The 26750-nt window shown below is 51.2% G+C and overlaps 1 protein-coding gene across 13 annotated transcripts in view; it reads right to left on the bottom strand.

Moving 5' to 3' along the window:
* Positions 1-1711: 1711 nt before the first annotated feature.
* Pcbp3 (poly(rC) binding protein 3) overlaps positions 1712-26750 on the bottom strand; it is a 191498-nt gene continuing 166459 nt past the window's right edge. For 3 of the 13 annotated variants that reach the window (XM_057751296.1, XM_057751295.1, XM_057751297.1), the window contains 9 exons: positions 26593-26721; positions 23491-23634; positions 20364-20405; positions 12496-12636; positions 9192-9270; positions 8495-8554; positions 6368-6420; positions 2936-3105; positions 1712-2348 (listed from right to left, as the gene is read on the bottom strand). In XM_057751296.1, coding sequence (XP_057607279.1) covers positions 2312-2348; positions 2936-3105; positions 6368-6420; positions 8495-8554; positions 9192-9270; positions 12496-12636; positions 20364-20405; positions 23491-23634; positions 26593-26721 — 855 coding nt within the window. In that variant the 3' untranslated portion in view covers positions 1712-2311. The remainder of the gene's footprint in view (positions 2349-2935; positions 3106-6367; positions 6421-8494; positions 8555-9191; positions 9271-12495; positions 12637-20363; positions 20406-23490; positions 23635-26592; positions 26722-26750) is intronic. The other 10 variants (XM_057751299.1, XM_057751306.1, XM_057751305.1 and 7 more) reach the window with 10 other exon arrangements.

Below are 26750 nucleotides of genomic sequence, written 5' to 3' on the forward strand. Positions count from 1 at the left end.
AAAAACTGACCTGCAAGTCTTGGGGAGTTGCCTAATGTCCATATGATATGGGCAATTCCTCAACTACCCCGGGCCTTTTAATAGAAACAAAAGTAGACATCCAGCAGAATTCCCCAGCTGCCGGGGCACTGCACCCTTTGGAGCCTCCTGCCTCCAGTTCTCTATCCATAGAACAGACCCTGTGCTCAGGCAGGGGGCATGTCTCCTACATGCTGATCCTCTGGGATGTCAGGTGGAGCTGAGATCCCATTATCATGGTCATTTCTTACCTTCAGCATATATCAGATGCAGAACAAGCCCGGTCCAGTGAACTCTGTGGGACCGTGCCCCTCTGTGACCCAGCTGTTGGGATGTCTCCACAGGAAGGGATGTAGAATCAAGCTCCTGCCTCTAAGGCTTCACCATCCTTGCCTCTGTTGGCCAGAGAGGCGTGACTGGGATTACCATGTGTAGAGAAGATCCGAGTCTATTACACCAACCACTTCTCTAGCCTGGCAGGTACCAGACCTCCTAAAGCTAGAATTCTTGGTGGAGCCAGTAGGCATGGGAGATGGTGAGAGAACCCATACCCACACTCTCCCTGAAGGGCACTGCCATCGTCTCCATATAATAACAAGGAGCCAAGCAATTTCAGCCCAGTGGGAGCTCCCTTACTCCATAACCTGACCTACACGACACACGGCCCTACCCATGTGCTCTTCTACCTGATCCCTTCTCTGTAGGTGCATGCACAGCTATGTATCAACTCACTCGGTGTCCCATCACCTTTGGGGCCTCCCATGGATCCCATCTGATCCTGCACTTCGACGCCCATGCTGTTTGGGTTTTTCTTTTTAACCTCACGCACACAGTAGCTATTATTTTTTATGGTACTCATGGTTGACAGGCCATCTGCTGCCTCTAGGGGTGGGCTTTGTGCCCTCTGAGTCCTTGTCATCTCTCAGACCCCGTATCTGAGAGGGGTTCAATGTGGGAAGCAGGATTGAATCTCAGCCCTAACTCACTAGGTGTGAAGAGTGGCCAGGGTGCTATGCTCACGCTTGCTGCTACGCTGTGCACCATCCACAGCAGAGGGCAGTTTGTATCTAGACAGCCGCGTCATAAATTCCTGGCTAAAATACAGGGCTTGGGCCTGAGGCACACCTGGCTTTGTCTCTTCCTGTCAGGATGGTTGCTGCATACCCCAGCATCCCAGAGTAGGTCACTGTACCCATGGATGAGGACAGGTTCCTGGGCAGATGGCATATGCTGGACAGCTGAGCCTCAAGAAGAAACTGCAGAGTAACTCTCTGGGCCTGAGCTGGTGTCTACCAGGGCCTTCTTGCCAGAAACTCCAAGATCAGAGGTGGGGATGGATACCAGAGCCCTTGGATCTAGGCCAGGGGCCACACCAAGCCGCATTCCCTGGGAAGTTTCCACCTCTGTCCTGGCCCTCTGAGTGCATCACTAAGAGAAGGGAGGAGAGCGACCTTGGTTCTAAGCAGCAGCAGTGTAGAAGCAAGGCCCCTTGTATGGTGGAAGGCTGTGTGGCTGGTGCCCTGGCAGGTCAGATGTAGGTAGTCTCCATGCTGGGCAGCTTTACAGGTTGGAACCTGGCACTCTAGGACCTGGGCAAGAGAACCTAAATCTTCTGACTCTCAGGCTGAGTACTGGTGTGTCTCATGGGTGGGCATGGGCATTGAGGATAAGGGAAGTAGAGAGAAGCCAGAGCCACGGGGGAAGAACACGACATTTATTGAACTCTGATGGGGGGAGATGAACTTTCTGGCAAGTCCTTGTTCTTAGTCATCTTGGAAGACATATGGGGGCCATGAGTACCCCCTCCCCGAGATATCCCAGTAAAGCAAAGGTCCCACCCGCCCTCTGGCACTCTGCTTTGCTCCGTAGACACCCCCAAGTCCCTCCTCTTCCAAATGCTCCCTGCGTACAACCTAGGGTAGGAATGAATCCGTAGACCGGCTGAGAGAGGAGGGTCTCTAAGAACAAGGGGCAGCAGGACATAGGAAGTGCTGTTAGAGCATCAAACCAACTTTTAAACAGACAGTCACATGAATACTGAGGAATAAATTTCTGAAACATCACATTTGGGAATATGTTGAGCATTAAAGTAAAGAGTTGCATGCCAATGCGTGGAGGCTACACTAACACGGAGCGCACAGGGCCTGAGTGGGCAGACACGCACTACCGTCTGTTTATAAAGAAACGCTCTATTCATATCTGCAAGGAAGGACAGGCGGTCTGTACAGTGTGCCGGCTGGTGAGGCTGCAGGCTGGAGCCATCCGATGTGTGGAATGGAGGATCTTGGGTAAGTTAGAGTGCACCCATCCCAGTGACCTCAGACGTCAGCCTGAAATAGACAAAGGCACAAGGGACACACCATAGACTTATGAGATGGGACAGTGGGGGAGGGCACCGCTCCAATTCTAGGTCACCATTTAGTGGCCATGGGCGCCACACCTGTGGAGCTTTACCTGTCCCTGTGCTTGTCATTCAGTCCTGCTGGGAGAGTTGGGGTCCTGCCAGGCTGGCGCACTGGGCCAGGGGCTAAGCACCAGCCTGCCTCTGGAGGGGGTGGGCTCCAGACTTTTAAGCAGGGGCTTCATGGCTGTCATAGGAGCTGTGACGTGAGTGGGAACCCTGAGCAGTTTGAGGATGGTAGTTTATAGTGGATCTGGGGCAGGTGAGGCAGGAGCTCGGATTTTCCTGAGTCCTACTTCAGACTTACTACCAGTCTGCCAGCACCTCTTGCCTGAGGCAGACAGGCACAGCCTCCTAGCTCCCTGTTGGAGAACAGAGTGGCCCATGAGTCTGGAGTCTGACTCTATCATACGCCTCCCCACATGCCTGGACTTTACAGGATCAGCAAGGGTATGGGGCTGCAGGCTACAGTTAGCGAGGACCTGTGGAGGGCCCCGATGCCTACGAATCACTCACCTAGCGTTGATGAGATACTGGGCAAGGCTGATGTTGGCTGGGGTCCCTGTGATGGTAATCTGACGCTCTGACGACCCTTCAGTGGCATTGGCGATTTTGATCTGCGCTCCAGACATCTGCCGGATTTCATTAATTTTGGTGCCCTGGCGTCCAATTATGCAGCCTATAAGCTAGAAGAAAAGATGGAGGAATCTCTTAGAGAACAGCCCAGGACGTCCCTTTCATGGCATCCCTAAGAGCCCTGCGGGGACACCCAAGCGGACAGGCTCCAGCTCTGCCTATGAACTCAGTGCTGTGGAAGAAAAAGGCACTGCAAAGCCCCAAGACTGGTCCCTGGGACAACACAAGAGAGGCCTGGCTCTGCCTGTTGACAGTCTTATCACCTCTGCTCAGTGTCCCTCTGGAAAAAGTCCATATAACACGACAATGGTCACCACCCCACTGGCTTCTCTATTTGGTCAGAAGTAACCTGAAGACAGACGATGCAAACTGTATGGGAAATCCCATACCAGCTCTGGTGTAGGCAGGGCCAGGGCCTTCTGGGGGTACCCTCACAGGGAGAATGGATCTACAGGGAGGGAGCACCACAGACACTAAGGAGCACCTCACGGTCACTGTTGCCGAAACCTATCTTTGATGCTCTCAGATGAAGCAGAGGACAAATATGGTATCTGCTTGGTGAAGTGTTTACTGGGTACAGAGGCCTGTGGTCAAGGAAGTCATCAGGAGTGAGGGCCATCTCTAAGGCAGCTCAGAGACGAGCGTGCCCTCTCAATCTACCCTGTCCCAAGGTGGAGGCATCTTGGACCCCAGGAAAGACTGCAGAGGAGCTGGATGAGGCCCTCAACTTCCATCACTGATTAAACAGAATTCCCACATCCAGACGCCCGCACTGTGTGCTCTAGGGTAAGGAAAAGGACACTGGATGGACAGGCCTGAGAGCCGGGGCTGCAGCCAGCCGTCACCTCAGGTCCAGTGGTTCAGTTGCACCTGGCTGGCTGGGCCCTGGCCTGGGGACTGGACACAAGCTGTTTAATGCAGTGAGATGTCAGGCAGAAGGCTGGGCTGGCCCTGAGAGGTACAGGAAGGGAGTCTGCTCCAGGGCCTGCACAATGGGTACCACTGTTCTGCTCATGGTTAAGGCAGTCTGCTGGTTGTCGATCTCACTCACTGAGCTGTGAAGGGGGTTTCTTTATGAACAGAGTGAAACCCCCGCTCCAGGGAAACCTGAGCTGTTCGGCATCTTGTCATGTCCTTGTATCTCTTGGCCTCACCCGGTCCTCATTTTCCCAGTCCCACCCACTGCTCCCCTCTCTGGACTCTGCCCACAGCCTGCTCCTGTTCCTAGTGTCTGTGTCAATTCTTCCAAGGGTGCTTGCTCTTGTGGCAGGGAGGGCTTCCTGACCTGCACACAACCATGGCTCAACTAACCTGCCTACTGGTGCTCTCTTCTCTGGCAGAAAAGCTATGGGGCTCTTCTGTGACCAAGGCTAGGTCAGGTAAGGTAGCCACGGGTAGGAGCATGGCTCCTGTGCTTAGGCTGCATGTCTCTAAAGGCGCCGTTATCCAGGAAGGTGCACCATGGGGATGCGTGACCTTCTTCACCCCCACCCCCAGCTGCTCTGTGATCAGCTCTCCTCTCTGGTGTCACATCAGGTGTGGATGACTCTTGTCAACCTCACAGCACAGATCTTATTACACTGCTGTCTTCATTCCAATCTGCACTGGAGGATGCTGACCATCCTAGCCCCAGATCACCCTTCCTTTCCCTTTCCATCAGGATCTGTACCCTCTTCTTTACACCTTGGTGTGTTTCATGGGTGGCTCGCCCTCCTGGGTTCATACCTCAAAATCCTGAGGTGTTCTGTGGCCTGTGCCCTAAATCTCTCTCCTTCCTTCATGCTGGGAGTTCTGGAATGGAACCCACCTGGATCCCAACACAAACGTTGGTGGGCACTGCTCTTAGGGGTATGAGAGGTGACTGGTGTTGCTTGTGAGACTCCCTTAGGCTGGCTGAGGAGAGGCCGCCAGCTGGTAGTAGCTCAAGGTGCTCTTCCACTCAGCCTCGCTGGGACCCCACTGACACGCAGCCCCAAGCTCATGCTATTCCCACTCATTTTCTTCTCATTGTCTATTCAAATAAAGCTATAGGAACATGCTAAAACAGGAGAGGTTCCGTAATGTAATCCCCATCCAACTCCCAGCCACTGTGGCAACACTGACTGGCCCTCTCCTCTCACAGCTGTGTGGGAATCCTAGCTTCCTTTCCCAGCAAAATACTCCAGGCAAGTGAGTCACTCACCAGGGATAGGCCTGAGCTTTACGGAATGCCTTAGGGCAGTTAGTTGGCTCTGCAGTGGGCTTTAGGAACGAATTCTGGGCCTGGTAATCTAGAGGCCTGGGCTTCAGCCTCTGAAGGCCTGCATGGACCTGAGAGGACAGATACACCACCATCTGGTGTCTTTCTGCAGATGGGGTGAGGACACAGATGGACACTGGCCTGACTCACTGTGACCAGGAGAGAGACACAAATGGTCAGGATAATCATGTTTCTTTCCTCTGCCCATGAATGTGGTGGCCATCAGGTGTGGACTATTGGCTCTGGGAAACTTCATCTTTGCCGGTAGCCTAGACCTTTCTGGAAAGGTCTGGGTGAGCAGGAACCATCTATGCCATAGATCCTATGGCCTTCCTGGGAGGGGTGAAAGGTAGGCTCTGAGTGCACTACTGAAGGAGCAGCTCCCTCCCTACAAAGACTTCTGGGATGATCCCTGGGGCTCTGTGACCAGCCAGCCTAGTGTAATTGGTGAGCCCTAGGTCCTGGTGAGAGACTGTCTCAAAACAAAGTAGCTTAGGGCAGAGATAGCATAAATACTGTACAAGTTGGAAAGGGGATAACCCCTGCATGGCTCACACAGAGACTGTCCCTTCTGCTATGCTGGCAGCCACTCTCAAAGACATGGACTCTCCTTCCCTGGTCTCACTGTTTGGGGGTGATCCATTTATTTGGAGACTGCCCCCACTTCCCCAGGTCCCTGCTCAGCCTGGGAGGACAATGTGTGCTGCCAGCAGCCCTGAGACCACAGCGTGTGGTGTTCCTGAGGGTAAACTGAGGGAGACAACCTGTGACATCCAACCACCTTCGTGTCCCAGAGAACTCAAACCTCCAGTGCGAGTCATAGCACTCCAGAACATTCCTGGGCCACCCCGCTCTCCAGGTCCCTAAGCCAGGCTGCTGCTGCTGTGACCACAGATGCCCAGCCTAGCCCTGGTGCCGACTTCTGAGTCCCCATGCTGTGCCTGGGGCTCTTTTCTTGTCTGCGTCTTTCATGGGCATTCTATCAGTTTAAGGTGGCGAAGGAAGTAAGGGCTCGAGAGTTGTCCCTGGGACAGTCTTTTGTGAGGACAGGAGGGTGCAGGGGGCATACTCACATCATTGGGAATGGTGAGTTCATGAGTGCTGGCCGGGGGGCTGGCATCCAGACCTGGGCACACCAAGGGAACAAGGTTAGGCTGAAGGGAAACAGCTGACTGCCATATCCAGACCTGTCCATATTTCCCTGGGCTGGCTGAGGTGAAGGCCAGCACCACCCAGGGATCCAGGCCCAGGAGGAACCCAACCTCCAGAGTTCTAGTTTCTCTCAGAAGAAACTCCCACTCCTTGTACACACAGCCTGGCAGGCCCTGAGCTAAAAAGAGGGCAGCCATCACACTTCAGGTCCTCACAGGCAACACGGGCCACATTGACATGTAATGCCTATCCTCCCTGTGTTCAGGGAGACTGTGGGTGCTGTGCCCCACTCTGCTCTCCCGAGATTCCATGCGGTTCTGCCGCAGGTATTGTTAACTGCTCAACACAGTTCTCGCCAAAGGCCACTGCACATGGTTAATTCTAGGTTTCACCTTTGCGAGTCTCATTACATCTCCAGATAACGGGCGGCTTCTCACAATCCATGTGCTAATTCTCTCCTGCCTCAGTCACATGACAACACACTCCAGGGGTTGCCACAGGGGAAGGTGCAATGGCTATACCTCTGGGCCAGCACATCTGTACACAGCCACCCTATTTCAACAACAGACAGCTCAGGCCTGTACATTCCAGAGCTGATCTCTTGCCTCTAGGCTCAGCAAAGGTCCAGCATGGGACGGGAGGTCCAGACCCCAGACTCTGTCCTTTCCAGATGGCCAGTTCTACCCACACCCCTTCAGAGTGCCCCAGAACCCAGGTCCTCTCTTCATTTTGTGCTCTTACTGTCCTGCCTCTTCCCTGGATCTTCAGTACCATATCCGTATAGGCAGGATTCCCCCACAACAACCTCAGCAAGCCCCTCATTCTCCCAGCTCCTGCTCTGGCCTTGCTCCACTCACTGGGTGGGTGACCTCCTGACTGTCCTGTCTCACATGGTCAGTGGCTCCTGCCAGAGCATGACCCCAATGGCAGGAGGCCAGCAGTCAGGCCCAGGTGGGAGTGTTCAACAAACTGATTCATCCCAACTTTGCAGTTTTGTTTACAACTGAAGTCTGGAGTTTCTATCCCCTTTCTTCTAATAAGTTTTTAACATAATTATTTGGCTATTTAGGAGCAGAGACCTGTAAAATGTCATTTGAAAGGGTTCCCTAGGACTCTCAGAAAGCTGAGCAGGAGTTCCTGGGGCAGCAGGGTATATCTGTTGGATTCGACACTCGACTGAGTGGAGAATGAGAATTCTTTTCTAGTGACACCAACGTCAAGAGGGTAGATAAGGGCTTGTCTGTCCACTTAAAGCCAGTACTGGGGACAAGGTTTCCAAGCCAGCTGCATTTCACCACACAGCTAATGGCTGACTCAGCACACACCCTTCCTGCGGCTGCCATGCGAGTGCACGCTCATGCACATGAACTTGTGTTGCACGTCTCGAGGGCTTTGGTCAAGTTGTTCCATCAAAGCACGGTGGCAGCCAGGAGGCTGCAGCATTGGCTGTGTGTACCCATGGTGGCTCACGAGTATAACGTGTATGGCATTTCCCTCCTAGGACCCAGAGAACACTCAGCTCCAGCCTATCGCCTTTCCTGAGGCTGTTCCTCGGTCCCTATATCAGTCTCCAGACACCAGACACCCTGCAGTGTCCCGGGAGCAGGCATTTAAATGAAAGCCAGAAGAAGGTGTAGACACAGCCAGCCCAGATCCATCCTCTAAGTCTGTGCCTATCTCCACGGAAACTCATCTTGGAAATGCACATAGCATCCCATGGCCCCCACAGTCATGCTCTCACTATGCACCCCTACACACTGCACAGCTGGAGAACAAGTGGTAACTCAGAACAGTTCTCCTCAGTAGGTGCCTTATGCCACCCGCACTCTGTGCGTGCTCAGACCCACAGGTCACCAATAATGAACAGTTCCATCACCACCTGGCTCCTCAGTGGTCCCCATGGCTCAGTCCACAGCTTGTGCCCCATGGAAATTGTTTATTGCTAGCCGACTTGGGTGGGTGCTAGACACTCAGATGTCATGGATGTGGGTACCCTTGTCCTCTACATGTCCCCTGGCCTGCTGCCCCAGTTCTGTGGTCTGCTTTACCTGACGACTGGCCCATCAGATTTTGAGCTTCTTCGGAGGAGTGTAAAGGCAGCTTTTCTCCTGGAGAGCAAAGAAGAGAGAGGTTTAATGTTTTGCCCTCAAGGAGAGAAGCAAGGTCCCTTCAACTAGGAAAGCTCAAAATATGATTGGAGCATGCACAGCCGACGTGCGTGGCCAGTGTGTTTTCACTGGCCATAGCCACCAGGCGGCTCTGCTTCTGGGAGAGGGACAGACACCCTGCTGCAGATGCCCGGGCAGGCTGTGGCCAGCCTCTCTGATCACTTCACCACAGGCCTGAGTGCAGGCTAGCTTCTGTCCGTGCTATCCTAGGCAGGGCTACACAGACTAAGGCTGGGGTCGCTCCTGCTTTCAGAATGTAGATCTGGGAAAAAGATGGGATCCAAGCGTGGCTAGGTAGAAGCCTTTGTAGGAAAAGCTACCTGGGGATGGACTGTGAGTGACACAGAGCCCAGCAACGCACATAAGACCTCAAAGGGCAAGAACGCGGAAGGAAGCCGGGGAGTGGTAAAGTCGTCCACAATGGAGGACGGACCGACCCACCCGGCCTCAGCTGTGTGCAGCCCACTGTGCTAACACTGCAAGATTCAGTATTCAGAGCTTGGGAATAGCGCTCAGAAAGAGAAAGCGAGTCCCCAGGTGAGAAGAGAAGGTCAGAAAAGGGCAGCTGGGTACGTACCGGGGAAAGCGGGGTTGGTCTGTCCGAGGGGAGGAAAGGGGGTTTGCTGCATGGCCAACTGGTGGAGCTTGGTCAACTGCTGGGGGTAGGAGGGACACGAGAGCTAAGAAGGTTATTGTCATCGAGTACAAGTCACACCAAGTTAAAAATGGCAGTCACAGAACTTTGCACAGAGAGGTTCAGAGGGGCCATGCGGACACATGGCAGACACTGCAGCAGGACGCAAGGACTTGGCCTGGAGGGGAACCAATGGGCCTGGCTGCCAGCAGCCAAGAACCTGAATGAGCTGAGCCTTTCCCTTACCAGGCTAGCGAGGAGGGGAGGGGCCAGGGCCCTTGGGGCTCTGAGAAGAAGGTCTGAGGGACACAGAGCAGGGCCAGCTGGGCTCCTAAGAAACTAGCAGATCCTTAAACCTTGCCACGGTTCCAACTTCCTGCTACCCTTCACTCACCTCCTGGCCAGCAGGCCTCACTTTAACACAAGGCCGTTCATATGTAGAGTCGGGGAGGAGGGCTAGGGAACAGCAAGGAGAGCTCCCCGCCTGCCCTGTAACCACCTTCTCGACTTATGTGGGGGACAGGGCACAAGTGATAGATGCAGAGGCCCCTGAGGACGAGGTTCTCCATGGAGGCAGCGCTGATCCTGCTCCCCACTGTCCCACAGGCCATGTCTCTGCTCCCACCAGCCACGCAGCTTCACAAATAGAGCTTGTTCATTTTCTCTGAGCCTCACTCTCAAATTAACATCAGAAAACATACTCTGAGCAGAGGAGCAGGCTAGGATGGACATCCGCTCTCAACCACACTGACCTTTTGAGAATCTAGGTCACTGGTACAGAGGGTGTGGGCTTCCTGTGGGACGGGGGCCCAGCAGGCAGAACAGCATACCTACAGGGAAGGCTGGCCCTTCTCCCTCCAACGGGTCCCAGCAAGGCTGCATGCCAACTAGTGGGGTTCTGGAGTCTGGCCTGGATTGTGGCTGCCTCCATCAGGGGACAGAGCTGGCAGGGCTGGGAGTGGCTGTGGGACACTGACAAAGGCACTACGGCCAGTGAGTGGGCACCTGGAAACAGGGCTGTTTGTGCCTCTGTTTTGGTGCCTGGTGAATGAGGGTCCTGTGCTGCGTCACAGGATGAAGTGGCTGGTCTAGATGTCTCAAGGAGCTTTCCTTCCTGCACTAGGTTCCTAAGTGCAAGGTACCCTCAAGTTTAGACTAGTGCCCCGTGAAGGCGGGGGATGGCCTTGGTCTGGCCCTTCCTGATGGCCAGTGGAGTCCATGTTGACCTACAGGATGGCTTCTGGGGTGCTTGCTGGCTGGTCGTTCCTTTCCTGATTCTGGAAGCTGGGTGTCTGTGGCTTCTGGGTGACATCTCTGAAACAGAACTTTGGTGCATAAACACAAGGCTTTATGGTATTAGCATCTGTAGAAGCCACCTTGGCCCCGGGATACTCATCCTTTCCCGTGTCTGACCCTCCCCAGAAACATGGGCGATCCTAACTGCAGCTCCACTCGCCTTAGACGTGTCTGGCTTCCTGGGCTACACAGGGGAGACCTGGCTGCATCCTGAACTTGGCCTGCATCTGTGTCTGTTCTGACTCTACAGCAGTGGGCATACCATGCTGCTAGAGTGGCTTGGCCGAAGGCAGAAGAACATGTCCATAAGTCCTGTCACCAGGCCATATCTCAAGACTAACACTGTGCCTCCAGGTGGGATGGGAGGCTCCACAGGGAAGGGCCTGAGGAACTCAAGACCCTGTCTGCTCCACCTTGAAGCCTTGGTGAAGGCAGCATTTCTGATATACACCACAGAAAGGTACCCTAGAAAGTACAGTCCTGCTTGGATCTGCAAGGGGACCTTAGCAGAGGTGTTAAGTGTGGATGCCTGCAGGCCTAGCGGGTTTTAGCAGCTATACTGCAATCATATCCACTGTTTCTAAACTTCCGTGTCCATTGGCTGCAATGTTGCACCCCTGAGGATACAGCTGTCTTCATCTGCCTGAGTCCCCACAGACTAAGGAGCAATGGATGGTTCAAGACGGCAGGGGCAGTGGAATGTGGAACAGGGCATGTAGGCAAAGTGCCAAGGGAACAAGCCCGATGGATCTAACGTGGAGCAGCTGTGCACAGACTCCAGGCCTTGGCTCTTTCATCTGGTTACGCAGCAGTTTGTGGGCTGCGGCCATGCATCAGCAAGGGCTAGTAGTTTTCAAGGATTTCCAGTTGCCCATATGCACCATGCTTTTGTCGCCTGCTGGTCTCAGGGTGGGCTTCAGAGTTCACTGACTACAGGGTACAGGCAAACCAAACCATAGGACCTATAAAGCTGGCTCTGCTCATATCCAGACTCTGATGTTCAGAGGCTTAGAGTCTCTAACCTCTCCCCCATTGCCACAGATCTTCTTATATATATGGCCACACTAGCAAACAAATGCAGCGACGTCATAGGGACAAGATTAGCCAGTGTGTGAAGGGCCCCGGTGGGCATCTGCTGAGGCAGCACCTGTGAGAGCGGAGCGTAGACAAGACCCTCTTCTTGGTACGGCTCTGTTCTCATCAGGCTACCTTACAACTCAATTTCCACAACTGTGGGAAGGATTCAGTGCTGAGAGCTCTTCCACTTTTGCTTTTTGATAGTTATGTCACGTAAAAAGATCAGTTTGGGGGAGCAAGCCAGTGACTAGCAAAGTTGCCCAAACCCTTAGGGGGCCCCAAAGATCATTAATGAATCCCAGATGCCAGATACTGAGTTACAAGATTTAGATTTTCTTTTTTTCTTTTCTTTTCTTTTTTTTTGGTTTTTTTTGAGACAGGGTTTCTCTGTGGTTTTGGAGGCTGTCCTGGAACTAGCTCTTGTAGACCAGGCTGGTCTCGAACTCACAGAGATCCACCTGCCTCTGCCTCCCAAGTGCTGGGATTAAAGGCGTGCGCCACCACCGCTCGGCAAGATTTAGATTTTCACTACTGATTTTGGTTTTGCTTAGATCTGGTTTTTTTTCTAGCCCAGTTCTTCCCTTTGGATTATTTGGATTAAGAAGTAATGTAATTTTTTTTAAATTTTATTTTATAGGGGACCACAGAGACTTTGTATTTTAAAAAAAGACTCAACTTTTAAATTGTTAAACTTTAAAGATTGTAAGACTTTTAAAAGTTGTAATGTATTCTATTTTTGATATTAACATGAGATCTTGGGGACAAATGAGAAAGGGAAGGTTATGGCTTAGTGATGATATTTTTGTGTGTCAAGCTGACAAGGAGTAGCTTGTTGGTTAGCTTTGATTATCAACTTGACACAACCCAAAGTTACCTGTGAGAAGGGAATCTCAACTGAGGAGCTGTCCAGATTGAACTGGTCGGTGGTCATATCTATAAGAGATTGTTTGATTGAAGGCTGATGTGGGAGGGCCCGGGCATGGGGCAGCACCATCTCTGGGCAGATAGGACTGGGCTATACAGGAAAGGTAGTTGAACATGAGCCAGTAAGCAGCTTTCTAACACGGTTCCTACGTCAGTCCCTTCCCCAATTTTCCTCACTGATGGATTGTGAACAGGAAATGTAAGCTGAATAAACCCTTTCCTCCAAATTATTGAGGAGGGACATATAAGAAGGAGCAAGAAAGGAAAGACAGGCATCAAGCAGACAGGAAAGAGGCAAGATGTCACAGTGTAGGAACTCCCATGGCTCTTCCCACTTTAAGGGCTGCAGCTCAGTGAATCACGAGGAAACGAAGGCAGTGAGCCAACCACTCGGACAGAGGCACCTACTAATCTGCACTTCATTGCATCGTGGGGAATAGCTGTGTTTTCTGCCCAATTTTCCAACAGGGTCAGTTGCTACTGACTCAATACTGCACAGACCTCTCCAATGTTCCTCTCGAGAGAAGCTGACATATCAACACTGCCAGCTCTGGCCTGGGTTTGTACTTTCTCTAGGAAACCCTTCCCTCACCAGAGAACAACAGACAGATATTTTCCTATGTATTTTTTTTTTTTTTCTAAACGCACCACCCTTTCCCCTTGTGGAGTTCTTGATGCATGAGGCTTTCAGCAAGAACCAGTGTTGGATGACTCACTGTTGGGCACTATTTGTAGACAGTCCCTTCTCTTGGGAGTGCAGTGAAAGCTGGGCAGGTCAGGCCTCTTCACCTAGTATCTCCAGACCCTATGCTGCCTAGAGATCAACAGTCCAGGCTGGCTCCCAGCGTCTCCTTGGACCCAAACTGCACTGTGCCCATTACTGTCACCCTACAGTAAATCTTTGTATTTATAAAGGCAATCCCTTTATCACGTTCCTTAATGAGACCTTCAAGATTTTAGGCCTATGTTCATTCATGCAACTTTGAAATCAATATAATTTCCTCAAAAGGTCTTTTGGGGGTCTGGATTTTCACTGCACTTGTACGTCAACCTGGGAAGAACTGGTACCTTTGAAATTATGACCGATTCCACATCTTCACTTAGTGGGAACTTTTGTTTGGATCGTTCAAAAGACAGGGTTTTGCTTCATTGGTTCGGCTTGGCTTAGCTTTTTGAGACAGGGTTTCTCTGTTTAGCCTTGGATGTTCTGGAACTTACTCTGTAAACCAGGCTGGCCTTAAACTCGGGGATCTTCCTGTCTCTGCCTCCAGAGTGCTGGGCAACAAAGGCAGATTTTGTTGTTGTTGTCTGGTCAGTTGGTTGGTTTTGTTTTAGGCACAGTCTCATTTTGTAGCCATAGCTTTCCTGGAACTCACTGTGTAGACCAGGCTAGCCTTCCCCTCCAAAGTCACCTTTCCTTATCAATTTCACACTTCGTGTTTTACATTAAGAGTATGACCTATATGATTCCAAATTCTGAAATCTGCTTCATGGTTGGGTACATGATAAAATTTTGCAAATACTTCTAGGGATTCTACAGTTGCATTGGCATGACATTCAGCATGGCAATCATATCAGGACAACACACTTGAGAGGGAATTATGTCACTCATGGGGAGGGGAAGACGTCACCCAAGGGGAGGGAAAGATACTGCAGTTCCTCTGTGGTGTTTCAGGCTCTCCAGGTTTCTTTTGGTGGGCATTTCCTTAGTACTGCTCTCTACTCTTCAATTATGGGGCTCATCCTTTGAGCACATCTCTTGAAAGAACACAAATGAAATTTCTCCAGTTTTATACTTATCTATTTACCTTAAAAATTATATAGTCTGACAGCCTTTGGGTTTTTTTTTTTTAAACTGGAATTTTAAGTTCTTTTATTTTCTGCCATTTTATTTGATACTTTTAACTGTTCTATTTTCCAGGGATTTTCTTGTCTTTCACTTTTCAACGTTTGGAGTACTTGCCCCTCATGGTTTTCTTTTCTACTACCAGTGTTAGGCAGCTTACTCCTTTTCTGTTAGTGATCACTCGGCATAGGCAGTTAAGTTTTAACCCCATATTAACCTCTAGCCACTTGAATCCATTGGGACGGCACAGTGACCCAGCTCTGGTCACTCGAGTCCGGTGGGACGGCACAGTGACCCAGCTCTGGTCACTCGAGTCCGGTGGGACGGCACAGTGACCCAGCTCTGGTCACTCGAGTCCGGTGGGACGGCACAGTGACCCAGCTCTGGTCACTCGAGTCCGGTGGGACGGCACAGTGACCCAGCTCTGGTCACTCGAGTCCGGTGGGACGGCACAGTGACCCAGCTCTGGTCACTCGAGTCCGGTGGGACGGCACAGTGACCCAGCTCTGGTCACTCGAGTCCGGTGGGACGGCACAGTGACTCAGCCATTGTTTTACTTCCCTCACCCACATCCTGATCTTGTATGTGCTTCTCTCCTTGTACCTGGTACTGAGGACTGGGTCTGGGCCTTATGCATGCTAAGCAACTCTACGTGCTCAGCACGTGCGCTCTGATATCTCTACACGTTCGGTTCTGCTGTGCTAACCTAGCAGTTATAAAGCACTAATAGGAGGACACTTATTCTGTGATCTGTGTTTCTCAAACGCTGACTGCTCTCTCTGCTCACCACCAGCTTCCTCCTGAGTTGCCCCTTCTCTTCCCTGAATGGCATGCATCAGGAGGCTATGGCTGTGGTCCTATGGCTTCTGTTTTTCTACAAATGGCTGCACTGAAGTCCTTCCCCCGAGACAGACTTGAGGATGGTAGCACTTCCGGCTACTATGCCGCCATCTCTGGTGAGAAGCCGACTGCATTTCCCGCTGCTGTTCCTTTGCTGTGCTCTTTCACTTGTCTCTGGGGTTTGACTTTGGCCTTTAGTGTTAACACATACTTTTCATTTATTTATAGAAGAGGTTGTTTCTGTTTATCCTTTTGAAGTTTGCTGGGACAGCTGTGAGGATTGGCTTCTTGAACTGATTCTAGAGACTTCTGGGGCATCCCTCTCCATCCTGGTGTCTTCTGGGCTCTAATGGCTGCATAGGACCAGATCGTCCTCCTTCATGGTGTCTTCTGGGCTCTAATGGCTGCACAGGACCAGATCGTCCTCCTCCACGGTGTCTTCTTAGGTTCTGATTATGTTACTAAGTCACACGGGGGCATGGGAGGTTCCTCAACCTTGTGCCAGAACCAAGGCGCTGGTTGGCTTGGCAGTGAAAAGGCCACAAAGGAGATCAGGGAAGGAAGAAAAGGCTGAACTTCAGCCAACAAGGCTACCTGAGCCTTCAGTTTTGTGAGGTCTACTGTAGTTGCCCTGTCTACTAGTAGGTAGAACCAAAAAAGGCCCATTGAGCAGCCATGTTCCAGGATGGGAACAGAGCCAGAAGGTTTAGTGGCAGCTGATGGCCATGGAGTGCTGTTAGCTCGTCTTTTTCTCACTATCATTGGGGAGGGCATTCTCACCCACTCCAACAAGGCTATAGAAGTAGATACCGAACAGATAGGAGGGGAGAGGAAGCATGCTAGGTAGCTGTGCAGCACTCTGTTCGTCAGGGTGCGTTCTATCTCAGAAGGTGCCATCGCCTCAGACGCCACGGTGAGCGTTTCTAATGCAGCATCTGGCTAAATGCCTCTATATTTCAAGATGTACCAACAAAAGAACAAAGACCTACCAGGTCAAGAGGTTTTGCTAAATGGTTGCTGCAGACACACTGGCATGCCAGTTCTCCCACTCACTCCCAGTGATCCTTGCCCAGGGGACTTCTAAGACTACCTTCTTCTGTGATGCGAGACTGATGGCCCTGAAGTCTACTTCCCAGCCTTGTGCAAGGTGCAGGTTAGAGCACAGGGCCCAAGTGAGAACGTGTACTCAGGCTAGCCTACAGAGACATACTCTTGTCAATATCTTCGCGCTGTCATTTCACGTTTGCTCACTTTCAGTACCCCTTTAAATAGTGGGGGTGCTGAGTGAGGGAAGCGGGTGGAGTAGCTTTGAAGTTCCCAGTAGACAGTGGCTTAGGCTGCTCTTGTGCAGCAAGAGAAACTGTACTTGGAGTCTTGACACTTTTATGAGCTAGCACCAGATGACCATATTCTCTATGCTGGGTAGCAGCGATGAGTTGCAGGCAGCTCCCCAAGTCCTCTGATCCTTAGGGTAAGCAGCTAACAGCTAGTGTGGCAGTGCCCACATGGAATGGTCAGTGTGTTAGAGGTATTCGTGTAATTTTTAACTTAGGATAACTTTCAACTTATAATGGCTTTATCGGGACATGGCTTCCTGTAAACTCAGACCATCTGTGGTTTTTCTCCCTTGATGTGATTGCACTGATTCAAGGAAGGTGATGGAAACATAGACAAGAGGGACCATGCGGTCTGCCCATTGCTCACCCTCTCTATGTGCCTTCTGCATCACTCGTGTGTCCTTGAGCGTGGTGCTGTTTCCCTTTTGTACTTCTGAAACCACACCTGACTGATACTTACGGGATGCAAAAGTGCCTGGACACTTTCCAAAGCTGAGTGACCATTCTAGAGAAATGGACACCTTCTACGGCTGAGTGGCCGGCCACCCGAGAGAAGTGGATGTAAAAGCAGATGGTACTTCACAAGGCTTCTGAGTACAGAGACTTATGCTGGACTGTGTGGGCATGCACCACAGGGCTTCTGCAGTTCAGGGCTGTGTTGTGGAATCTTGAGAGCTCAGAAAGCACCCAGAATCCTGAGTAAATCTATCCTGAGTGGCACACAGGAAGGATATAATGCTGTAGGAGACACTGTTGGCAGGTGGATGATTTCTACATAAGGGTCAATTTAAAACATTGCTTAAAATGGGGTCTGGAAAAGGTACACGTTCTCATCTCGACAAGGTGTATTCAGATCTAAGGGGTGAATCTCATGGTAGTTTCCATGTCTGATTTGTGGCCCTGCATATTCAGGCGAGTGTGATAATTGCCACTGCAGCTGAGATAAAGTCTGTATTCAATGACACTATCAAGGATTCAGTTTCTATAGCCATATTTGCATCCGAAGAAATTTAAGCTTTAAAAATCCCCCCAAGTACTTGGCCCAGATAAAAATCATCCTGACCTTCATTACCCATGTCACTGAACGGCCATTTTATTAAACATCCTGGCCTTCATTAGCCATGTCGCAGAATGGCCATTTTATTTTCCTTTCATATGGATCATGCGAAGTCTTCAATTTTGTATGTGATAAAGGTACCCTTAGAAGATGGACTTTTTGCTTACAAATCATATAACCTTGCCAAAGAAAATAGGCTAACGTTCATAGGAAAAGCCATTTTGTGATGAACAGCCAAAATTCTAGATCATTCTTGATACCTTAGAATGGGCAATTCGTCAACAACATAAATTTGCTGCTTCCCAAACACAGAAGCTAAATGTCTAAGATCAAGGTGCCAGAAAGCTGTGTGTGGTAAGTGCCCTGCTCACTTTCCAGAACAGCACCCCAGATGCTATGTCCTTACATGGTGGAAGAGATGAAGGGGCAGTCAGCTCCTCAGATGCTTCTGACTCATGAGGCTGAACCCCAAAGACCCACTTAGTCCACAGAGACCTTGCCTCCTAATGCTGGCACCTTTGTGATTAGGTCTGAATGTCTGAACGTCAGAAGGATACAGGCATCCACAGCACAGCATCAAGTACTCAAACCTCACAGTGCATAGATAGCAATAGCAACACTTGAATATTAGTTTAAATTAAGCTGCACTAATCTATAAACTACCCATTAAGAGATCCTGAGAACTCTATGAGAAAGGGTACAACACGGTACTGACACAGAAATCAACCAGAAAAACCAACCATGATCTGTCTCTTGCACACATGCCTCACTGGTCTGTAAATTGGGTGGATCTGAAATATACACGCTCCACCAACTCCAGGGTCTACCCTGCCCAAGGGACACCAAGAGCTTCAGTTTTCTCAGCTACAGAAAACCCACAGACACCTTCAGGTCATCCAGATGGCTTTGCTGGGGTGAATACCGATAAGCCTGAATCTCTCCAACAGCCTCCCAGCAGGGGTAGAATAATTCCCCAAGTCTAGAGCTTCACTGAACCCCAACAGCCTGGCTTCCAGGTCTGCCCCAGCACAAGACAAGGCCATCTGGGAAGTGACTTCCTGGCCCTCCCTGGTCCCCTTCACTCACTTCTATCACCCATTCACAGTGGTCACCCTTGTCTGTAATGAGTTCATAGTTCTACTTCCACTTGGCATCGGCAGCTGAGGACAGGACGAGCAGAGCCCTAGTGGTATATTCTGCTCAGGGTGAACGTGTTTGTGGGTGCCTGGAGGCCCACAGCCTCGGCATCTAAGTAGCCGAAGGCACATGTGTCTGCCATGATGATCAGAGTGAGGTACTATGAATTCAGACATAGCAGCACCAGCCAAGCTGTAACCAGGAACCACAGAACATGGCCTTGTGAGTATGGCTATGCCCGGGCAGCGATTTTCAATCGGTGTTTCTCAATTGTTTGTGTGTTGTTTTATCAAAAGGTTAAAAAAAAAAAAGGCAGCATGTATTTTTCACTACAAGAATCTCCATGCAGCAACAGTGAATCCATATTTCAGATGCTTATTTAGTGGCAGTTAATTCTTAAGATCCCTGGGCCCTGCCTACAAATCTTTCCCTGATACACATCTATTTCCAGTCCCACTCAAAAGCCAAGGTCTGCATAAGAAAGGCAGCAAGATTAGTTCCCTGGCCAGTGCTAGAGTGTCTCAGGGTTCTGAGCAGTGCACACATGGGGGTGTTCCTAGGGGAGCTCCTAAACCCAACACATGTTCAAACCGCGTTAAGAAGAGGTGGCTCAGGCTGGAAATACAGTTATGTGGTAGAGTACTTGACTAGCATGCTTGAGGTCCTAGGTTCAGTTCCCAATACTATGAGGCTGGGCATCTTTCTCCCCTCCTGCATCTCCTAGAACAGCCCTACCCACTAGCATCTCTAAGGCCCCTAAACAATGACCTTCTCTCATGGCTGCTGCCCATTATCTCCTGGCCCCTGCAGGCTCGGTGTAACCATCACTCCAGGTGGCCCCTGTGCTCCCTTTTCTACTCAGCTCTCCACTGGAGGTGAGTCAAGAGGCAGACTAAGACTCCCTCTCTGTCCCCACAGGTGCCCTCCAAATACAGACCATACACTCATACTGTCCCGTCACCAGGAGACACCCAGACAGACCTAGGCCAACGAACAGGCGGTAGGTCCAGCTAGAGAGGTGTAGGTTCAAGCCCAGGAGTCCACTTCCACGTTTGGCATCTTACCAACTATAGAAGAAGCAAAAGCACCCCCCCCCCTTTCTCTCAGCAGGTCTTGTACACGGGTAAACCCATGCTTCAATTTGGGTTCTCTGAAGAGCAAGTTTGTCTTACCCAGGTACATTTAATAGCCTTTTTAGGACACTGTCATGGAATAGTTCTGATAATGTCACCTGACTTAAGTGCACAGGAAGTGCCTTGACCACCCTGGCCACAGGTGGTAAGCTACACTCTTCCAGGCCAGCATGTAACACCCATATTATGGGGGTGAGTAGGACCACCAAAGGCTAGACCTGTGTGTGGGAGGGAAGCCCTGGACTGCAGCAATTTGATGTCAGGCCAAGTCCTCAACACAAGCAAGAATTAGTGCTAAGAGGTTAAAAAGTTATCCGAGGTCATATGGATACAACAGACATCAGAGACAAGGAGAAAACTGATTAATATTATTGTGTAATATTAATATTAGTAGCAATCGACAGCAACATGCAGGAAGGTACACAATAATGAAGAAAAGGCTAGAAGAGAGGCAGAGTGAAAACTCACATCTGGGTGGGGGATGGCGTACTGTCCCTGGATTGTGTAGGCCTGGAGAGGAGAATGAGAAAGAGAGAGACAGTCAGCTTGGGATGTGGTGGGACCTCAGCTAGACAGCCACTGGCGACCCACCCTCGTATGACAAGAACCTTCTAGAACCAGTGTTTTCCATCAGTGTGCATCTCCACCCATCCTTGTTTGCTTAAGATGGGGGCAGAGAGTCTCAATTATACCTGGTGAGTGTCACTGCCCTCTCCCTGAGCTGAGGCCAGCTCCTGCTTCTAAGCCTGATACCCTCCAACCCTGTAGATTATAGATGAGCCATTTAACCTCCAGTAAGAGGGCCGCTGATTATTGGTCATCAGAGCAAATACTTTGGGGAAATATTTGGCCCTCAAGATATTCAAATGTTTTAAAAGTAACCAGAGCAAGTTTTGCCGCAGCTGTACTAACGAATAGGTCTGAATCAGTCATAGCACTGACCTAATTTGTTTTTATTACCGCATTTTACGTAGAGTCTCTTCAAATAGGGAGCACCCTCTCTGAAGGTCAGTGTGGTCTCCCCAAGGCTCATTTAGCTTCCTCGCTGTGACTGTGCCAAGCACAGCAGCCACCCAGCCTCACCCTGAAGCCCCAGGGATAGCAGAGTCCTCAACATCCCCTTCAGCTATAATGCCCTTTGGGAACTCAGACAACAGACAGACAACACAGTCAAGGGAGGGCAAGACGACAGACAACTGTCTGGCTTCGGGCAGTGATGTACCATCCTGGTGGAGGCACAGACATAAGGACATGGCTTCCATCACCTGGCTGGTCTAGACCTGTGACCACCCTTGAGGTCTCAGGGCATCTGAGAGGATTACCTCAGAGGACCATGTGTCACTTCTATGGACCCAGACCCTCCCATATTTTTTTTTTATAAATGTGCTAATTCTTATCACAACCAAACTCAGGAGCTCAAAGCCATGTGACTACCTAACAGGGACCCGGCCATAGGGCAGCTTTGAAATAGACACAGTTCCGGTAAAAACAAAGTCTGTGCTGGATGGTCTGGCTGTGCTGGCAGAGGAAAAAAAATAACTTTTAAGATATGGCACTTTCACGGAGAAAGAGATAGGTATCTGCTCTGTAAGGAATGGGGCTGGGACATAGTCTTGGCTCTTGGAAAACTGCCACCAGGAATGATCTCCCAGTTGTTACCCAAGGGAGCATCACCGAGGAAGGGACATGCCATCATTCTGGCCTGGCCCGCTGCTCTCGGAGTCCTGTATGTCTGAGCCGAACCCAGGAGCTCAGCCGAGGTAACTTGATTCTGGGCCCTTACATGGTTGTCACATGTCTCAGCGTGTTCTGCCCGGGTTGTTAGCTTGGCCAGTATGTAACAGTGGCTGCAGAGTCGGCTGGTAGGGATTCTAAACCTCTCCTTTGTCTCGCCTAAAGTGTCAGACACCCAGGCAGCCTCCTCGGGGTGGGGTCCTGGAGGGGACCGGCCCAGAGCTAATTTCCATCTTTACTCCTGAGCTTGTATTCTGGCTTTCCAACTAGACTGCCTCCTCACAGGATGGCTCAGGAGAGTTTGTCCTGTGGCTAGCCAGGGCAATCAGGGCCAGACCAGACAGTTCCAAGGGAACGGTGATGGGCTTTGAAAGGCTAACACTGTCAGGGGATAAACATAAGAGCACAGTGACCTTCAGTGCTGTGACTGGAATAGGGGTACTATTGACTGTTTCATAGGCGATCCTGGCCATGATACCTCCTGGAGTGGTTCTGCCCTTGGAACCGAGGCTGTGACTCCACACCATATAGTTTTCATTGCATAAGGGCTTTCTGAATAAAATCCCATATTTCCTCCTGAAAGAGCTAGTTCACATTGGTCACTGTCAGCTAGCCTTGAATCTGGAGAGAACAATGGAGGCAGAGCTTTGATGGGCTTGGCAATGGACTGTGTGACCATATCGCTGATGCCAGCATGGTCCAAAGTACTGCCCTGAGCCTCGGGCATGAGGCTGGCAAGACCTGCTGTAAGTGGGGTGTGTCACATCCTGGGTCTGTTAACAGCACAGGACTCTGCCAACAATGGGGTGGACCTGAGTCAGGAGACTCTGCATGTATGTGTGCATGCATGAGTGCACATGTGCACATACATCCATGTATAAAATAGGGGAGTAGGGAGGGAGATGGGGGCAACAGGTCTGACCCACACATGCTACACTTGCTTGTTTCCCAGAAAGGTATAGGAAGACTCCCTTATAACGTGAAGAAAGATAAGAAAAAAGTTCTGTCTTTTTCCTTTTGAATACTAAAGTAAAACCCTGTGTCTATTCTGCCAGCTGGGTCACCTATGGGGAGTCTCTGACTTAACTCTCCCTTGAACAAAGACACACATCGCGGCCAACAGGACACAGAGCTCTTCTGGGTGGACCCCTGGCTGTCCGTGTTTAAGTCATCTGTGTGGACAGGTCTCATGGCAAAGGTGGGCATCTGAGCTTTGGTGAGCACGTAAGGAAGTCAGAACGGGGTCTTCTCCAGTCTCTCTCCCTTCCTGGCCAGCACTACTCACAGACAGAAGCTGTTCCCCATCTTACCTTCCAGCCCCCTTCTCTAGGAAGCAGACACTGGCCACTAAATCCTCAAGGACAGGTTTGTAAATGTGAGCTCTCTGCCTGTGAGGATGTCTACTCAGGCACACAAGGGGTAGTAGGGATGGATCCCAGTCACAGTGAAAGATGGGCTAGCCTGAGGTAACTCATCTCCTCACAGGGATGTGCCTGCCACTCCCTGCCTATATGGTAAGGTCTTGGATGTGCTTCAGGAAAATGGAACCCGGGTTTCCACAGCTCTGGGGGACTCAAACACAAGCCATGGTCACCCACAATGTTTCTGCACACTAACTACTGAAGCCGTCCAGCAACATCCACAGAGGAGGTTTGGCAGGATTGTTAGGCAGCACCTAAATGTGCATCAGTTTGCAGGTCTCTCCTGTCTCAGTCAGGGATCTCGCTGGGAAATGTAGCTGTGAGCTGCAGGTGTGCCCCCCGGGCCCCACCCACTGCCTGGGGTGAGCCAGAGAGCTCTGTGTCCATCGCAGGGCAGGAGACGTGCACGTGAGAAGGCGAGAAAACCTGAGTGCACTAACGGGCAGCGGCGGGTGCTGCAGTAAAAGGCTGAGGTTGGCAGTGGAGGCCGCGAGCGGGTCGGCTCTTACCTGACCACCTGCAAAAATGACAGGGGTGGAGGCGGGCTTTGGGCGGTAGGGAATGGTGGCACCTTTCGGTGGGGACTAGGAAAAGGGACAGGAGAGGGAGAGAGCGGTTAGAACAGCTTGGCTGTTGGCCTTGGGCTGCCTTCCCATGCCCACCCCTCTGTGGAACCCCCAGCCCTTCAGATATGGCCGGCAAAGGCTCCACAGGCCAGAACAGTGAGGGGAGGGGACATCAAAAGGAGATGACCCTGCCCCCAGCACACTGGGGCAGGCCGGATTCTTTATCTTCACTGTTTTCTTCCTTGGGATGGACATTCCTTTTCCCAGGCCTGCAATGTTTGCTACCTATCCTCAATAGACCCCTGGCTAACCAGGTGGGGGCAAGGTTCCACAGGCATGCAGGGCAGGTGGATCACCTGCCTGCTGGAAAGGGACTGCTAGCAGCTGACCCCCATAGGCTATGCATGCCAGGCCCCCTGTTGCCACCCTTTTCCTGGTATGATCCCATGGGGATCCCGAAGGTAGAAGGCATAAGGCAGTGACTTCACAGAAGAGCAGCTTGCATCCTTTGACAGAAAATACTCTTGAATCCCTGGAGAAAGCCAACTTTGAGCACAACTGCCATGGGAACCGATGCTGAGCAACCCAAGTTCTCTGCTTATCCTACAGCAGTGCTCATAGAGTGGCTTAGAATCATTCTGTTTCACCAGTAAAACATTAGGTAGCTCACAGAGGCCGAGCGAGATTCCACAATGTCAAAGTCTGTGGAATTTTCCTTGACTACCCGTGTGTCCAGAATATAGGTGTCTCCTCTTGGCAATGTGGTTATTGCTTTTAGCAGGTGTTTTGTTACAGCAACAAGTAACTATCCCGGCAAGGATAATGGTCCTTCATATTCCTTACCCTGGAGCTGACAGTAATATGAAGGACATAGTCTGAGCTGTCCCTTGGGAATGCCCATATTTCCCATAGCTGGGGTCCTAAAAAATGTCTCTAAACGCCTCTGTGCAAACCTGGCTTGCTGAGGCTTCCTGGACAGTGCCCAGGTCTGTTGTACAAGATTATGCCAGGAGCTCCCCAGTGTCCAGCACAGACTGTAGCTGCTACATCATGTCTGCCAAGTATTCCAGATCCTAGAGCCAATCACCTGTGCTCCAGGCTGCTACCCTCCCAACACAGGAGCTCCCTGTGCCCATTCAGAAGGCCCAGATTCATTTTTACCCACCCACAGTGACCTTCTGGGCTCAGACCATCAACATCCTCAGGGAGGCAAGGCATGCAGGCTGTCTCACAGGTGCAGGAGGCACCAGATTTGTGAGGCAGGAGGTCCACAAAAGCAAAAGTTGCTCTCTTTGCAGCTTTCACCCAAGTGCATATGCTAAAGGCACTGCTTTCTTTGACTGTGGGGGTAGAAAGGGCACACCCCTTTAGCAAGTTTGAAAGGTCTTTGACAATTTGGGTCTTGGATTCATCCATGCCTTTTCGTAGCTGTTCTCCAGGCAGAAATGAGGCTGTTTTCACTGTGATGTCTTCCTTCCTGGTGAGGGGGCCACTCCTTTCAGCTTCTATAAACTGCATCATGCAAATGAGAGCGGGATGTCCCTGTTAGGTCAGTCTCCGCCGATGACATCCACAATGTGCATGGCCATGTTTCTCTGATACCATCTAGAGATGAGTTCTGATACAGTCCTCGCATTGGTCCCACTCCTTTTAGCTTGGAAGTCTGTTAGGAACTTCTGGCAAGGACACATATTCTGTCCTGAGCAGTGGGCAGCTGGCTCCCGATGTCCACTGTCCTGAGTGGTGGGCAGCTGGTCCCCTGATGTCCACTGTCCTGAGCGGTGGGCAGCTGTCCCCCAATGTCCACTATCCTGAGCGGTGGGTAGCTGGTCCCCCATGTCCACTGTCCTGAGTGGTGGCAGCTGGTCCCCCATGTCCACTGTCCTGAGTGGTGGGCAGCTGGCCCCCGATGTTTACTGTCCTAAGCAGTGGGCAGCTGGCCCCCGATGTCTAGCAGAACTGCTACTGTCACTCACTGCCACTCCAAGGTTGCCACTGCGCTCAGCATGTGCTTCTCACTGCTTGGGGCAGATGACAGTACAAAGAGCTGCAAGTCCTTAGCCATGACCCTCAGCCTCTGGGCTCCTGTGAACAGACCACACTATCGCCCTGACCAATGTGGGGGGAAACTGCATGAGAATGACATTTTAAAAGCTGTCTTTAACTTCACAGCTATTGCTTAGGGAAATAGAAATATGCAAACATTTTCACAAAGAGCTAAATGTGAGGTTTGCCCATGATGGTAATTACACAGAGCAGATGGCAAGGCAGCCGGTTGGTGGAGTTAGTTCTGTGGAGACGTGGTAGTGACGTCAGCTTGGGCTATGGGAGGGCAGAGAGCAGCAGTGCTCCAAACGGCTAAAGGTCCTGTCTTGGGAAGAGTCACAGAGGAAGTCTGAGGGAAGACCATGGTGCAGGGGTTACTGTGACTTCTGTTCCACCCTTCACGGGAACTTAAGGAGGCTGCTGCTGTCCGGTGCTGCTGTCGGGTGGTTCTTCTGTCTTCTGTCTACCCACAGCTTTCTTTGCACATTGCATCTTCCTGGGTCTGTCCAGGTCCTACCCTGAGTACGGGCTAGCACTTCTCTTGACATTGCAGACCGGCAGGTCTGACAGGCAGGAGACTTCCTCTTACACGCCACCACCCTGCCTCTGTCTGGTGAGAGTGGTTACTACTTCAAAAGCTGAAACCCCATGATCTGTCCCCCTCCACCATCCATGCCCTCCCACTCACATCCAGACACTGGCCACAGGCTACCAACAGGTGACACTTTCCAGAGTGCCCCTCCAGCCCATGCCTGGGCTCTGCCCGTTCTTGATGTCTGATCCTCCCACACCCCAAGTGACCACATGAACACTCGGGTCAACTGAGGCACAGGAGGCTTAGTGACAAAGCTAGAGAGTAACGGAGAGTGAGCTCGGCCTGGAGCAAGGCGGGCAGGGGGCGTGTGCTGGCCCATGATGTTTGTACTGTACCTCCAGCATGACCACACAGATCTGCTTCACACACTGGATGATGGCTTCCGGGGTCCCTGAGATAGTCACTGCCCGCTCTGTGGAGTTGGGCAGCATGTCACCTGCCACCTGGACCTGAGCACCTGTGGACTGCAGAGAAGGGGCATTGGAAGAACAGC

Source organism: Chionomys nivalis, chromosome 19, assembly GCF_950005125.1.
Source record: "Chionomys nivalis chromosome 19, mChiNiv1.1, whole genome shotgun sequence".
NCBI classification, from domain to species: Eukaryota; Metazoa; Chordata; class Mammalia; order Rodentia; family Cricetidae; genus Chionomys; species Chionomys nivalis.